Source organism: Typopeltis vanoorti, chromosome 20, assembly GCF_054136105.1.
Source record: "Typopeltis vanoorti isolate ZY-2024b chromosome 20, IOZ_Tvanoo_1.0, whole genome shotgun sequence".
Classification (NCBI taxonomy): Eukaryota; Metazoa; Arthropoda; class Arachnida; order Uropygi; family Thelyphonidae; genus Typopeltis; species Typopeltis vanoorti.
In genome coordinates this window covers 14,146,744-14,163,819 of record NC_143568.1, presented here as the reverse complement: position 1 = coordinate 14,163,819, position 17,076 = coordinate 14,146,744, and the positions used below count along the sequence as shown (strand labels likewise).

General features: G+C 36.1%; 1 protein-coding gene across 1 annotated transcript in view; it reads left to right on the top strand.

Annotated features, from left to right (window-relative positions):
- Window positions 1-17,076, top strand: part of LOC150095248 (SCY1-like protein 2) — a 146,768-nt gene that overhangs the window by 81,605 nt on the left and 48,087 nt on the right. The window contains exons 5-10 of the mRNA XM_090410630.1: window positions 3,418-3,633; window positions 4,711-4,827; window positions 7,809-7,934; window positions 9,967-10,143; window positions 15,789-15,911; window positions 16,048-16,161. Coding sequence (XP_090266756.1) covers window positions 3,418-3,633; window positions 4,711-4,827; window positions 7,809-7,934; window positions 9,967-10,143; window positions 15,789-15,911; window positions 16,048-16,161 — 873 coding nt within the window. The remainder of the gene's footprint in view (window positions 1-3,417; window positions 3,634-4,710; window positions 4,828-7,808; window positions 7,935-9,966; window positions 10,144-15,788; window positions 15,912-16,047; window positions 16,162-17,076) is intronic.

Sequence of the window (17,076 nt, the reverse complement as noted above, 5' to 3'; positions counted from 1 at the left end):
TTCAACTCGGAAAGATATTGCAATATAAATCTATCTATCTATCTTTCCGTTTTAATGTTGCTCATCACACAGTTTTCCATTTTAACACATAAATCTGGTATTTTTACCTTTACTCGTTTTACATTTTCCCTCTCATGTTTCCTTCCATCTCTCTGTCTTTCTTTCTCTCTCTCCCTTCTTTAATAGCCCATCAGCTCCTCTTCTCAGTCTCTCTATTGTTTGCTTTCCGCCCCCCCCCCCCCGAACCTTGAGAGTGCTTGCATGTATTTTTTCTCTTTTCTATTTTTCCATCATCACTCGTATTCCTGAGAGATAAATTACTGAAACTGTACCAGCTTTTTACCAACTATTTTCCAGTATCGCTACGGTAAGGTAACCTCTAAGTGCTCCTATTTTTAACTCACTCGACTTAAAGTTTTCTTCATTACTAAGCCATTGTGCTTCTGAGAAATGGGAAGATTTTTTTTTGTGTCTTTTTTTGTCTTTGTCGAGAGAACCGATATTGACCTGCGGGCAAAAACTGCAGCCCTGGAATAGTATTAATACCCAAATGACTCCTACTTCTAATGGCCTGTTTTTGAGGGGGCGATTATTTTGCAATTTCTACTCTCGCTCTCTCTCTATCTCTCTCTTTCTGTGGCGCGCGCGCGCGCCTATCGATCCCTTGTCAAAGCTTCTTTTGTGTGACTTTTTTTTTTCGAGTCTAAAGGCAGCTTTCATTTGTTCCCTAGAAAGATTGATTTTTCAATTCCGTCCCCCTCCCTGACCTCCGCTTTCCCCCCCCATCATTGCTGCAAGCTCAATAGAGCCCCGGATGGAGGAGTGACGTTTGATCTAAGGACAATATTTCTCTCTTATCCACCCGCAAAACATGTAGAACGGAAGAAAACATCACCACACTGATAATGGATCTATTATTAGTATCCATCGGAGCTTCCTTGGTTTATCCTTTCTTGTTTATCTATTGATTACGTAATCGATTTCTATCCATCAAATGCAACAGTCCCTTTACGCCGTTATACAATAAGTTTCATTAATGTGCGATAGATGTCGCTACTATCTCTTTGTGAGATTCAGCAAGTGGAATAATTCCGTTCTTATCTCTCCAGTCCACTGTCCTCTGAACGTTTGAACTAAGTGACTTTATCTTCGTTTCTTTATTTTCACATCCTGAACCACTAACAATAGGATTAGCATCGAGTCTTGGAGCTCATTATACGTCTTCCCACTCAAAGAGCTTAATTTTCTCGTGAAAACCAGGAATAAATTTGCCTGCATGTATTCTGATTACCTCCAAGGTCTCCTTTACATCTTTGTGCATGCAGCATTCGAATAGAATAATTTAAGCTATTTTATACAATAAATTTCATGGACTCTTAATATACACCCTCTGTCCAAAAAGAAACCGAACTTTTCGAAAATATAAAAAACTAGTGGCGCCACCTGTTGTATCTTTTTGTTGTCGAAAGCGTCAACCTTAATTAGTGTTGTGTCAACTGTTTATGACATTTGTTTCATTAGAAGCCGAGTTATAGCAAGAAGGACAGCGTGTTTTGACGAACGGTCGGAAAATGAGTTTCAAACAGAAAGCTGCGATTGACTTTTGTGTTAAACTTGGTAAAAGGTTTACCGAAACACATCAAATGCTTCAAAAAGCATACGGTGATGAATGCTTATCCCGTACTCAAGTTTACGAGTGTTTAAGCGATTTCAAAGTGGTCGTGAGACGCTTGAGGACGACGAAAATCTGGGCCATCTAAAAACTGGACTACGCGAAGTTAACATCCAAAAAGTTTCGGATTTCATCAGAGAAATCCGAAATCGCCCGTGAGATTGATTGAAGATGAATTGGGGATTCCAAAATCAACTGAGCACAACATTTTGACCGAGAGTTTGGACCTTCGTAAATTGAATTCGCGATTTGTTTCCCACAAGTTGACCGATGACCAAAAAATGTATCGAATTGAACACCGCAAGACCTCATCAAAACCGTTCGTAAGGACTCAAACTTCCTTGAAAGGATCGCTACTGGTGACGAAACGCGGTGTTTTGAGTATGAGCCCGAAACAAAGCGCCAGAATGCTGAGTGGAGACCACCAGAAGAGGGGCATCCGAAAAAAAAGTCAAAAGTAAAGCCAATGCTGATTTGTTTCGACGATTCCAAGGGCATTATCCACAAAGAATTCGTTCCACCTGGCCATACGGTCAATGATGAGTTTTATCTCGAAGTTTTGAAGCGATTGGTAGCGAGAATTCGTCGCGTACGGCATGAATATTGTGAGGACCGACCGTTCGTCAAAACACACACTGTCACTCTTGGGACTATAACTCGGCTTCTAATGAACCAAATGTGATAAACAGTTGACACAACGCTAATGAGGGTCGCCGCATTCGACAACAAAAAGATACAACAGGTGGCGCCAGTAGTTTCTTATATTTTCGAAAAGTTGGGTTTCTTTTTGGACAGAGGGTGTATGTTATTTATTTTACGTTCCTTTGATGAGTCTGCAGCGTATTTATTTTATTTTCATTCTTTCAAGGAGTTAATATGCATTATCACGTGACACCTCCAGGGAGTCCAACTGATCGAGGGAGGGCCCCACTCTACAACTTTCCGTCTCCACCAACGGCATCTACCTTCATCATCTACACCAACGCCATCTACCGCCGATCACCAGTACTATTATTTTCACACACAATCGCAATCACAAACATCCATGCCCAGGGTGGGATACGATTGGCCAAACAGGCCCCCAAATAATCCCAATTTCTTCCAAACTGGCTCACCGAGACCGGTACATATTTTCTGGAACATGCCTTAATATCACTCTATATAATAAAATAGTTTTATTTGTTCACCAATCCGTTCTCCAGCCAAAAGGCTGCGGGTTCGAATCCCGCCTTGGGCATGGATGTTTGTGATTGTCTGTGGATATTAGTGCTGGTGGTCGGCAGTAGATGGCGTTGGTGTAGATGATGAAGGTAGTTGTGGAGTTCGTGGAGACAGTGAGTTGTAGAATGGGTGCGCTCCCTCGATGAGTCTTTTACCGCCTAATGTGTTACCTAATAATAATAATAATAATTTCGGCCCCTGTTAAATTATTAGGTTAACCCCTTGTTTTTTGAAAGGAGAAAATATCTCTTTGTCTGTCGTTCAGCAGTCCTATGGAAATGAAACTTTGCTGGCAACAAAACAGGACTGTGACCTCTTGCCGTTATCACCGCAATATCAGATCATCCTAGAGGAAGTGTTTAGTATCTCCTCCCACAACCGCGCAGACCCTGTCTATGTTACAAACTTTGTTTCCAACACCAAATAACGTTTTTTTTTTAATTAAAACCCCTGTATGTGTGTGTGTACGCTTTTTTGTATAAGAGAAATACTATGGAAGGATTTATTTCTTCTTTCTTTTGCAGTGTCCCGTGCCTTGCCAGCCATTCACCTCAAAACTACCCAAAATGGGTCAACCCGATCTTGATTTCACTGCTCCCGAAATCCAAGCAAACTCCCACTGCACCCCTCTCAGCGACATGTTTTCCCTCGGATTGGTGGTGTGCGCCATCTACAACAGTGGTCATTCCTTGTTGGAATCCAACCTTAGCAATGGCATCTACTGCAAGCAGCTGGAAATGGTACGTACTCTTGTTGCTTTACATCCGAACAGTGTCTACTACGATACCATTCATGTAAATATATTGTATACTTAAAAACATAAACTAAAGCCATCAGAAACACGTTCTACCCTCAAGTCCAGTACAAATCACTTTATAGTGTTAAACCTGATCATCAAATTCGCAATTATAATTAAATTCAAATTTATAATTAAAAAAAGGGGAAAAAAAAAATTTATAATTTTTTGTAAAAATTATAAAGCGCTCTCTATACACCATAACATCAAATATATTATTCATTGTGATTAATTGACCTTAAAGTACTTTAATGTACTGAATGAAGTTATTATCTACGATATCGCTGTAGCATTTTTTTAAAAGTGATTTATTAAGTTAGTTTTCATCTTCTAAGAAAATTTATTATAATTAATTTTTTTTTTTCTGTATCGTATTCTCTATTTTTGTAAAGTCTATTATGTGAAGGTGTTGTCAATATAAATATGAAAATTGGTTTTCTGTTTTTTTTTGTTATTATTAAAACTTATGTAAAAGCTGCATTATGAGTTTAATAACAATGACGAAATTAACCTTGCATTTTTAAATGGAACATTTACAAAGTTAGTCAATTTCATGGCTGCGCGTGAAATGACTTTAATGCGTCAGCTCGTGTATACCATGTCAATTTCGCTTACACGAGCTTTCATTGTTGAATAATAATCAAAGCTTGTTCATTTCACATTTAATGTTGTGCCTTTCAAATCACGCTCATTTTTTTTAATCTTTTATGCGTAATTTTATACATTCTTGTATATCAACAGAAGCGCTTATACAAAGATGACTGTAAACGTAAAGAAAACACGCTCTTTAAGCTATCTTGTAATATCCAGATTTCTCCTTAGACAGTGTATGACCATGTCATACATTACATTTTTTTTTTCGTCTTCCATTTCGCACGTCGAACTGCCTCTTACGATCCGCATGGCTAAAGGGCATAGTCATTATTACAAAACTTTCTGCTTCTCCCATTTCCCCACACACATCCCATACTTGACTACGAGGTGTAAGAGATAAGCTCTAACTCGGATTGCTCTTCCCTAGCTAGAGAACAACCTGAATGATCTGCTTGAAAGGGTGCCACACCATCTTCAGGAGCCACTACAGAGTCTACTGCAAACCGACCCCCGGAGGCGACCTAACGCACAGAACTTTTCCATGGTAAGTAGCTCTTCTTTGGCCATTTGATAATATTACCGGTTAGAGAGGAAAAATGAAAAGAAATTTAGTGTAGGGGAGCCCCGCTAGAAATAAAACAGCTTCAGGGCGCTGTAGGGGCGTTTATGAGTCGGAATGTTAACGCCACACATGTCAGCTTCTGAGAAATAAATTGTCCTTCAGTGCAAACTACTTTACCGTCTGTGGATCTACAGAAAGAGAGTTAAGGATAAAGTTTTTTTTTTCTTACACTTTTATCTAAGAGGCTTTGGGTTTTTAGTGTATTTATCTCATGGGTAATCGTGTTTTTTTTTTTTTTTTTTACAACGGTCTATCCGTATAAGTACATCGATGCTTATCTCTCTCTGTATAATAAAAATTGTTTAGTGGCAACCTTTATTGTCGAAATTGTCATCTATTGTGTGATTTCGAAATAAGCAATAGATGGCAATAATTTTCAAACATTTTAGCAATATTTCTCAGATAAATTACATACATTATATGAACACAATTGTGAATAACAGATACATGCACGTTCATAATGTTTTTTTTTTTAATAATAATAATAACTGTTTACAACGTACATTATTATAATATTAACAATGATGATTATCACAGATGTTTTTTTTTGGCATTTTTACACTCTTTATATACAATAGAAATGGATATAATTAATCTATATAATAATATATATTTTTTGATAATAATTTTTTTCTATTATCATCATACAGTGTATTTACATATGTACAGTTAAGACATTACATTTTCTGCTCTGTACAAAATTCTGTACGCAGTTTAAGAACCTTATTTTTTTAATATTTTTTCTTTGAATATAAATACACATTTTTTTTTTCAATATCAGTATCATCATTTATTATTATACACCGTACAGACATATACATTACAATAATTTGCAGTCTATGATTACGAGGATTAGTTGAATGAGGTGGGCTAATCCCTCCCCCCTAGTTCGAAGCTAGGGTTAGCTTTTATGAAGAGAGTGGGATTAGCCTTCACTATTTATGTCGTTTGGTACGGTTTATGGATGGAATGTTGACGTTGGATGCTGGTGATTTGTGATGTGTATATTAGTGTTAATGGTATTTTAACTTTGTTGGTATATTATCCAGAGTTCGTGTTTTAATGTTCTGTAGTTATCTATGTGTTTTAGATTTCTTGGTAGGTTGTTGAGTTCTGAGTATCTGAGTAGGGATTCGCACATACCGTAATATAGGAATTTTTTTATGTTGGATAGAATAATGTCTTTAACTTGGAAGAGTTTTGCTGCGATGATCCGGAGTTTTGTTTGTAGGTATTCTATATGTTTTGTCCATTTAAGGTGGCAATCTATGTAGAGACCGAGGTATTTTGCATGTGTTACAGGTTTGATTTCGGAACATTGGCAGGTATTTTTGTTGTTAATGCAGCGGTATGTGTGACAGTGTATCGATTTTTTATTTTATTTTATTTTTATTTTTTTATTGATCTGTTAAAATATTTACACATACAATAGACATCTTGAGTGACATTGCAACTTATAATTTTAGAGAATTCAGCACAAAGTGCTACATTTTCTACATTGGATTTCAACTAAAATTTTTTAATAATTATTTTTTGCCTTTATATTATGTATTTACAACACGTGTTCTTCTAATATTTACAATAAAGATTATACAGAATTTTTGAATATAGAATATACATATAATAATAATAATTATTTATTTATTTATTTATTATGCCTCAGATAAATTGCATACATAGATGCTGTAATAATTATATAATATTTATAACACATTACAATGGTGAATAACAGATACTTGCAAGTTAATAATTTTCTTCCTCGAAGCTTTGCAGAGCTTATCTGAGGAAGATAATACATGATAGATGATGGTAGTTTCTTGGTTATGTTCCTATACTGGTCACAAGCCAGGTGTTGATTTTACTCTTAGTTGGTATGTGCTTGGAAGACTTCGACTGCTATTACGGTTTAACTTTTTTTTTTGTGTGTGCAAATAGGGTTGGATTTAGACATGGTGTGTTTGTTTCTTTGTGTTCTTGTAGTGATGGTTTTTGAGAGGGGGTTTGTCATAGGTAATAATAATAATAATAAACACTGTTTTCCGTTGATGTCCTTGACTGATAGATGTCGCTACTTTAGAGGACAATTCGAATTTTATTAGGTGATTATTGGTCCCTTTTGTAACGCCGATAACTGGATACCACGTAGTTGTTTATCAAGATCATTTCTTAGTGTCTACCCTCAAGAAATGTTCACGATATGCGTGTTTAAGATTTCATAGCTTTCACCATTTTCTACTGTCTGATTTATTATTTGTTAAGCCTCAAATCCAATCATCTTTACTTTCAATTTTCAAGTCAGTCCAAACTTTATGAATTCATTTGTCTTATCTTCATGTGAGCCTCTTCTCCACCTGCTTTGTTAATCCTTCCTATCGCGTCTACTAGAACCGAATTCGGATTACATATTGAGGCCAAATTCTTGAATATTTAAGTAAAAGTTTTTAGTCTTGTCTTCATTTTAATGTGGTTCTTCCAACAAGATCATCTGCTAGTTCGTATAAACTCACTTAAGAGGTTTATGCAGATTTTAATAATTATGTTAATTATTTTAATTTGATATTAATGATTAAAAACAATACAAATTGTAAAAAAGTATATATTACTATATATTTGTTATTATTAAAATATATTTTTATCTGTAATTCATATGTGAAACAATTTTTATTGTTTATTTTGATATTTCCGTACAAAAAGGCTGGAAACTTCAAAGCATTTGATAATAAACATTTGATAATAGATTTCAAAACATTTGATAATAAAAAATTATTATCAAATGTTATCATTTGATAATAATTTATTATTTAATTAATGTTCGTATTCTTACTAAGCGTATGAAGTTACGATCTAAAAATATTTCACTTTAAAAGTAATTTTTTTTTTTTTAAAATTCCAACTTATTTCAGATCAAATACTTCATGGAACCCGCCGTTCACGCATTACAATATCTTGATGTTATTCAGATGAAAGATTCGACTCACAAATCACAGTTTTATCACAACCTACAAGGAACTTTGCCGTGCATTCCAAGGGTGAGTAGAAAAACGCTAATTTGTCTTCAATACCTCGAGAATTTATTTAAATATTCCCGTGAACATGCAAAGAATTATTTAAACTTGTGTAATTGACTTCAATCCTGTGCAAATGTATATAAATTCTGTGCGCAATGCGTAATATGACTCATCCAATTCGTATTGAATTCATATCCTATCCTACACATTTTACCGTGTAAGTACAGGGTGGCCATAAAATAACTTTCCCTCCTTGGAGGCATCCGTAGCTAAAACCAATAAACGGAATGAGACCACATTTTATATTGAGACTTTTGAAGGCACGGGGAGATGATTTCCTCAAAAAAATGATTTAGTACCAAAAGCCGCCGGTAGGGGGAATTTTGGCGCTGGCGGAGCCGAAAGCAGTCACATATTTGCAGTAAATGCACGTAAACAGGATTATGCAAATTTGACTGTACGTATGTGACAGCAGCACCACCAATTCCACTTAAAAATGGATTGGGAACATTGCATGTTGTTGGCGTTTCCAACTTTCATGTCTTGAAAGAGAACATAAAACGGGCTGTTATGAACATCCAATCCGACTCCTGATGCTGAGTTGTAGAGCATGTCACACACCGGATGCAATTTGTTGTACACAAGAAAGGTCAGCACATTGAAAATCGTGTATGTGGTCCAGGGAACCCTGATTCTGATGAATAAAACATTATTTCCTGTGAGTTCAATCACTACATTAATTTCTGTCTCTCGCAAGTTGTTTTAGTTTGATTATTATTGTTTTGATTATCATTGTAACGTGCCACATATCCAGCTGAAATGAGTGACGCGGCTGTCACTTACACACCGTCGAAATGTTATGATTCCATTTTATCTGCCTTTAATGTAATTACCCACTTATTTTTTGACTCCGCCAGCGCCAAAATTTCCCCTGTCGGGGACTTTTGGTACTAAATCATATTTTCGCGGAAATCATCTACCCATGCCTTCAAAAGTCTCAATATAAAATGTGGTCTCATTCCATTCATTGGTTTTAGCTACAGATACCTCCAAAGGGGGGAAGTTATTTTACGGCCACCCTGTATATCCCGGAGGTGTCTTATGTCTGTAGAACGTGTGTTCACTAGACTGGTTTTGGCAGGACGAAAATTCGGACTTACCGGGTGACATCCCCCCCCCCTACCTCCCCATGAGACCGGCTAACTCACCTTTAGTCGAAAGATAAAGGTTCCACAGGTCACTGACGGAAATCGAACCCAGGTCTTCCCGACCAATTTCTTTCTTTACGGTTTTTAAGTAATATTTCCGTATTTTCTAATCAACTTCTGCCTTAGAAACCCACGTATCCTAATGTGTCTTTCGCTATTATCTTTTACAAGAGTTAATCCGACTGGAATTTGATAAACAATACGAATCTTACTTAAAATCTTACGAACCAGCAACTTCTTTGGATGCTCTGTCTTTCTCAGTTGTTTAAATTGAGAACTTTTTTTAAAAAAACTGCGGCACCTCATAGTTGAGAGGGGTTGGTAGCAGATTCGATCTTCGTAGCGCGTCTCTTGCTGCACAATGTTCCTCGTTTACTCCGCCAATCTCTCATCTTATTCTTCTCTCTTTCTTTACTCTTAAAACGTCTTAAGAATTTGCGGGAAACGTTGCAATAGATTTCTTTCTCTGGTGCTTCAAAAACTTGAATGCTCTCCACTTAAATGCCGACAGGAAGATTGGTCGAGAGAAAATGTTTGCTAACTCCAAGGGAGATTACTGTTTCGTATCTTGGGGGGATGAGGGTGTGCGGGGGGGGTGAGACAGTAATGCACGAATTGTTCGCCTTTGTTGATCCATTATTGCATCTGCTTATTGCTTCTCTGCCCGTTTTTTCCCGCCTTTCCCTCAATTACTTCTTCGTTTCATGACAGCAACTCTGCGAATTCTCGTCTGAGCTGCGAAGATTTTGAATTAAAGCGTTTAATTTAATTTGGCTCAATGAAATTCAATTTCTTTTCTTGTGCTGTGCGTACTTGTAAGCCTTGATGTTTATTTTTTTCCCCAGAAAATGTGGTATCAGCATGTGTTGCCGTCCCTTAAAACGGAATTACAATCTCCCGAGGTCCTTGCCGCTGCCCTTCAACCTCTTCTCTTCATGATTGACGAAAGCACCACAGAAGAATATCAAATCCAAATCCTACCTGTCTTCCGTAGCATATTTAGCATGCCCAAATCTGTACAGGTAAGTAAAATCGAAATACGAATACGTTTTTTTTTCTTTTCAACTTTCTACTTTTTCATTAAACATCATTAAAATAATAAATTTATTTGATCCAACAAAATAAATAAAACTGAAAAAACGGTAGCTGATAGGACTCTGATATTTCTTGTTTAATATTGTACACTTATAAATGAATTTGCTTGGCACGATTGCAATGCCTCTGGTGTCAGTTTTTGGAAACATTTCAGAAAATTATGAAACATATCGAAAACTTTGATATTTCTTGTTGAATATTGTACACTTATAAATGAATTTGCTTGGCACGATTGCAATGCCTCTGGTGTCAGTTTTTGGAAACATTTCAGAAAATTATGAAACATATCGAAAACTTTGATATTTCTTGTTGAATATTGTACACTTATAAATGAATTTGCTTGGCACGATTGCAATGCCTCTGGTGTCAGTTTTTTTTGGAAACACTTCAGAAAATTATGAAACATATCAATAAATACGTCAGCGTTGTGACGTCATAGTTGGATTCGAGGTTTTCAATGAATTCAATGCATGTGAAGTGACAAGTGGTTAATAACGATTATATATATATATATATATATTACGCAATATGGATTTCCCACTAACAAAGCAGTAGTGTTGTATACCTTAGGTTTTGCTCGTTGTAGTACTGTCCTAAAACGGATAGACAGATGAAACAATAAATGAATGAAACACAAAAGTTGTGTAGAAACTAATAATTAGAACATATTCCGAACAAGTCCGGTTCTTCCATTATGTTTACGATTTTTCAATCATTAGCCGTTTGACTAATTTTGATTAAAATTTTAATAGTGGTTTCGTATTAAGAAAATTAGATAATATATTTCACTATAATTTTCATCGATTTTTATATAAATCGATGAAAATTATCGGTTTATTATCATTTCAATTCTGTCTCGCGTTGTCGTCTTTGTGTATTTAATATTCTGATAGTTTTACGCTAAAGGTATAAAGGTAATGGTGTGTGTGTGTGTGTGTGTGGAGGGGGGGGGGAGCCGAGAGCGAGAGAGTATCATTTAATGAGGATATTCCGCGAGTCTAATCTACTTCAATGTTGGACATTATAAATTGAGTTCCTTTTCGGGTTCAGTCCATAATCAATACTCGCATTGCCTCCGGTAAATAAATGCAATATAATCTCTCTCTCTCTCTCTTTGTGTGTGTGTGTGTGTGTATCTATCAATGAATCGGATCTCTACATCCCCGTTTGCAATGTGTTTATAGCGCCATCAACGCGTGCCACCATCAGTGAACGAAAGATAGTAGTAATGGCCTCTATGCAATATCGTTGCCTTGATTTACTCTCATTCCGAAGGGATAGACAGACAGAGAGAGAGAATGTTAATTCGTCCACTGATTCTCTCCAGGTTTGCTATTCATAGCATTCCAATTCCTTTCCGCTGGTCAGTCAGTAGGCAGGCCTTTGCGTTTCTATGAACTTCAATTAACTTGTAGCCAGAGTCCAGTTATCTTAGCATCTGCATCCGTAGAGTCGGGTGGTACACGCAGAATGCTCGCATCTATCCGACACTTACAATATGTAGTGAACAAGATGATGGAATTAGGACGATAATGTTGATTTGCGATGTTTGTTTTAGGAGGTAATAAAGATATTATTAGATTGTGTGATTTCATCTCACACCAAAGGCAATTGGATCTAAAAAAAAAAAAATCCATAGCTGTGTATTAAAAAAAGAGAGAGAGGGAAAAAAAAGGAATTATTCAAATATATCCCAAACTGACAAGTTGGGTACAAGAATTATGCTAGACTTTTTTATGATAATTAAAGAACTATTTTAGTGTTTAATATGTTTAATGTTGTAAATTAAAGATACCAAGAATTTATATACTTAGTTTAATCCTTTATCTAAGTGTAAACAAAATGTTTGCGCCTGAAGTATCTTTCAGGAGTGGGGCAACTCGTGGCAAAGGTGGTATGACTTCTCATCACTTGCCTTAGTATCCCATAATGCAAAGCACATCTCCTTGCGGACATGTATAATACTATGCATTATTAGGAAGGGCCACTACCCTGCATTACTTCAACCTTGATATCTCACCTCCGGGTCTGCTCCCATTGATGAGACCTCAATAAAGTTCGAATATTGTACACTTATAAATGAATTTGCTTCGCACGATTGCAATGCCTCTGGTGTCAATTTTCCGAAACATTTCAGAAAATTATGAAACATATCGAAAACACGTCAGCATTCTGACGTCACTACCCGGTCTGGGTAGTGATAAGTGTTCCTTATCAATACCACGAGTTGCCCCAGTCCTGAAAGATACTTCAGGCACAAATTTGTTTGCTCACACTTGGGTAAAGGATTAAACCAAGTATATAATTTCTTGGTATCTTTAATATATAGTAGAACCAAGTGAAAAACTCCCAACAATCGATATATTTGATGTTGGTTTAGTTGAAGTTATTGAGGCTGCGAACTTAGCATGGTTAACTGTTAACTGTGTGTTCCTCTGGCGAGTGGAGCTGTTTTGGGGAAGAGATTGCTTACACTTAGGTTCTTATTAAGTTTTTTATTAAGTACAAAACATAGCTCAAAAACCCACAGAGTCACGTGATGGCGAGTACGAGCTATCCATTTAAGATGCCTTTTACTTATTTCGAGGATGTTATTATGACCCAACCAAGAGTCTATCCTGTTCGAGTTATTAATTTTCCCATCTTACTGCATTGGCGACAACTGGTAAGGTTTTATTGTGCTACTATATAAATATACTACAATTATATAAATTTAGAACGATTTACAACAGATGAAACAAAAGAATATGCTCATTTTAAATAATAAAGTGACCTCTACGAGCAAGGCTATAGGGCAAATAATTCTTTAGTTACCTTAAACTACGATCACTAAAATGTGCTGCAGACTCGACTATAACTTAACTCTCCTAAATTCAAAACCAACGTTGAGTTTGCATATACCTATTATTCTATTCATAAGCATCATAGAAATTATAGTCATCTTAGTCACAGCAGACAAATTTCAGCTGAAATTTTTCACCTGAAACTTGGATTAAGTGATTGGCTTCGGGTTTGAAAGAGAGTTAGATAAAGATGCCTACTATCTCTTCATTTGTTTAGTATCTATGCAAATTCTACCTTACGGTTCTTCTTTATTTATAAACTGATAATAACAGCTGAAATGTTTCACCTGAAACACAGCTTCTTTGTAAACAGAGTATATGTATCTATTTATATTAAATAATTAAAGGTGTATGAATTATATCTCAATTTTGATAAATATTTTATAATTTTCTAAAGCATAATTTAGTTAACTAAAATAAAAATATAAGTTACATGATTATTTCTAAGGAAAACAAAATAAATTAAAAATAAACATTGTATGACATCATTACAATAGAGATACTGACGTCTGACTATTAATTTTGAAAACAATTGAACGCTTTTAGATGTTTTATGATTTGCAAAAAGTAAGTCCAATAACAATTGAAGATCTATTATACTCTCGTTAGCAAACTTTCTAATAAGAACATCAACAGATATTTCGGAAATTAAAAACAGTTTGTATCGCGTCTAGAATTTGATAGAATTAAACGTTTATATACAAAAGAATCGACAGATTCAATCACTTGGAATATAAAAATATCAAAGAGCAATCTAAAAAAAATTGATATACGAACCCAGACGAACAAAAAAAATAATAAAAAAAAAAAAAAAAAACGCAGGCAAGTCCAATGCTCAAAGATCTTAAAAGCCCTCTGAGTAAATTTCAAAACGTTTAAGTTTCTTTTTTCTTTTTCTTTTTTTCAATATTTGACTATAAAATATGGATGGATCCATAATATCCTTCATTACAGTAAGAAAGTATAAGTTCTTTGGGGTGTAGCTAAAATAAATTAGATGAGTTCCAATTTGCGTATGAAAACCTTCCCAGTCTCTTTATTTTTTTATTTATTTTCAAGTACACAGCAGCAAGTCGTAGCGGCATCCGAAAAGTTTAGTTATTGTATACAATCTCTGCTTTTTTTTCCCCTTTACTCCCAAACAGCCATATCTAATTTAGAATTTAGACTCCCCTCTGGTAACGTGTTTCTTAGACTACTCTAACGTATGCGACTGGGTTCAGCATGTGAAACTGTGGGAATCAATGAAAAGAATGGGTTTTCCTCAACACACACACTATCAAGCCCGATAGCCAAGTTGTACAAGGAGCAAGAAGCCGCAGTAAGAACAGGTGTTGGATTAAGTGATTGGCTTCGGGTTTGAAAGAGAGTTAGGTAAAGATGCCTACTTTCTCTTCATTTGTTTAGTATCTATGCAAATTCTACCCTACGGTTCTTCTTTATGAACTGGTCAATAACATCGTCATAAAAAGCTGGTTGTAACTTAATTTCCCCAAGCAACACGCACACTTGTAAAGGCTGGCTGAAGCTCACTGGCTAGAGCTACTTTGACTGCGTATGGCCTGTGTGTTAAGACGACGTGAAAGGAGCGGAAATCGCTATGCGCGCGCATGAAATCACAGTGTTGCTGCGAGGACCTGGAAGCTCCTACAACCGAGCAATCCAAGGTAGCTTTGACTAGACGAGCAAGCATCGGCCTTCGATACACAACGCAAAGCTCAATTATTGCCGCACAAGCTTCAGACGTCTTCTGTCTACAAAAATAAAAGCCTAAATGGAATGCTTATAAATGCGTGCATTTATTAACAAATAAATATTACTTCTTTCTCAATTAATGAGCTTGCGCTGCAAGCATGGAGAATTCGCCCCTGGTGTGGAGGGACTGATGAGGCGCATAACCGTGCATCGGAGTGACCATACGGCATTTGTGGATGCCCAGTGAACATATGATACTCTCACATCCCCAAAAAATTCCACTCCCAGACACACGCATTTATAAAGAACATGTGATCTATGTTACCAGGACTTGGTTGTCTGGTAAAACTTTGCGTTTGAATCCTGTCTAGAATAGCAGGAATTTGAAAATAATCTTTAACCAAAAATATAGTAGTCGGTCTCATAAAGCAGCAAAGTTTTCGAAAAGCCAGGAGTCTTGCTGTGGCACGAGATGAGAACAGTGATTGAATCCTATTTTGCCAAAACTGTGTTCATGCTCCGTCTTGGAGAGCTACGCGAAAAGCCTTAGGGCTGAGTAGATAGGTAGTACCATCATAACTTGGGGAGAAAATATCAGCTATATTTAATTGTAAATGACTTATTTGCAAAATTCAATTCTCTTTTCTCAAAGGACATTGAATTCTCAAATTAATTCGCGTTTGCACCACTAGGTGGTGCTCACTTTTTTCAAGCTACCTCTGAAAAACATTCGGAGCCTTCATGACCGATGATGAAGATGGTTTTTGGTGCACTGATGGCTGTTACGGTTTGAAATGAATGCGGTCACGTGAGAGGTCACGTGTTGAAGAAAATGAAAACTATTAGAATGAAAAGACGAAGAATTAAGTGTTAGTCATAAAGCCTCATAGTTCTAATTTTAGAGCTATGATACAATTATAATAATTGTGCCATATCATATTAACGATCTCGCTCTCTCTCTCTCTCTCTCTCTCTCCATTAATGTAATACACTTATCTTTTGATTAACGAGCATTTCCTCCTTCTTTCTTACAGGCAACAGTAACCCTTCTAGAGAACTTGGATATCATCATGAAGAAAACTCCCAAGAGTGACATCAAGGCCGATGTTCTTCCAATGTTGTACAGCGCGTTCGAGTCCACTACTCCTCAGATTCAAGTAAGTATTTCTCCTACTTTTTTCCTCATTTTGATTCAATGATTCCAAAAAACAAACACAGTAGTATACAGGAATTATCATTGCAATGAAGTTAACCTCTGCCATCTCAAAGTTTTTTTATTTTTTTTTTGTCCAGTGCGCGGCGCTGCAAGCAGTTACTCAAATATCGGACATCCTGGAAGAGAACGCAGTGAGAAAGATGGTGCTACCAAGAACTAAACATGTTTTCGAGAATGACTCAGGAGTCAAGGTGAGTATTATTAACAGCAAAAATGCATAAATAAATTAGATTAGGTGGAGCTACACCTGCAATCCTTAAAATGATAATTTATTTAAATATAAAAAATTATAATTCATTTCGATGTCATATTCATATTTGAAATGAATGAAATATAATATTTTAATAGCATAAGACCACACAAAACTGCATAGTATCCAAATACAACGGTGAGTGCTAGCCTTGTAGCGTCCATAGCGCTAGGCCAACCAAAGAAAGCTGTTCGCAGTTCGAACATACTAGAAGTTCCTCTAGTCGCAGACTAGAGGAACTTCTAATCCTTTCTTCGCCCGGTGCCATTCAGAAAAAAAAATCCTGATATGTTACAATATTCACTTCCCCTTTTAAAAAAAAAAGTTCAATTGGTTAGGAAAAAAAACAATTGGCTTCTAAACAAACAAAAAAAATTAATTAATTAAAGTTATTTTAAAGATTGTATCATAATACACTTTATGTTTTCATAACAGCCAACAATGCTTGCACGCGGCATGAGAAATGAACACAGTCGACTTTTAACTTGCACGTAGTATGTGAAATGAACATACCACAATGCTTGCACGTTACATAGGAAATAAACCTGACCAAGATGTTTTTTTACACCTGGCATGTGAAATGAACATAGCCAACAATGCTTGCACGTGGCATGTGAAATGAACATAGCCACAATGCTTGCACGTGGCATGTGAAATGAACATGCATTGTTAATTATAAGTAATCTATTCCTGCCTAGCATTCTAAAGGCCAATGTTTTCATAACGTAAAACTGTGTAACTTTTACCTTCTCTCTCTCTCTCCAGCATGGGCGTCCGTAGAGGTGGGGGGAAACGTGGCACTTGCACCCCCCTGGGATCTACTTGCGAAAAAAAAACCCAAAATTAAATAATTAAA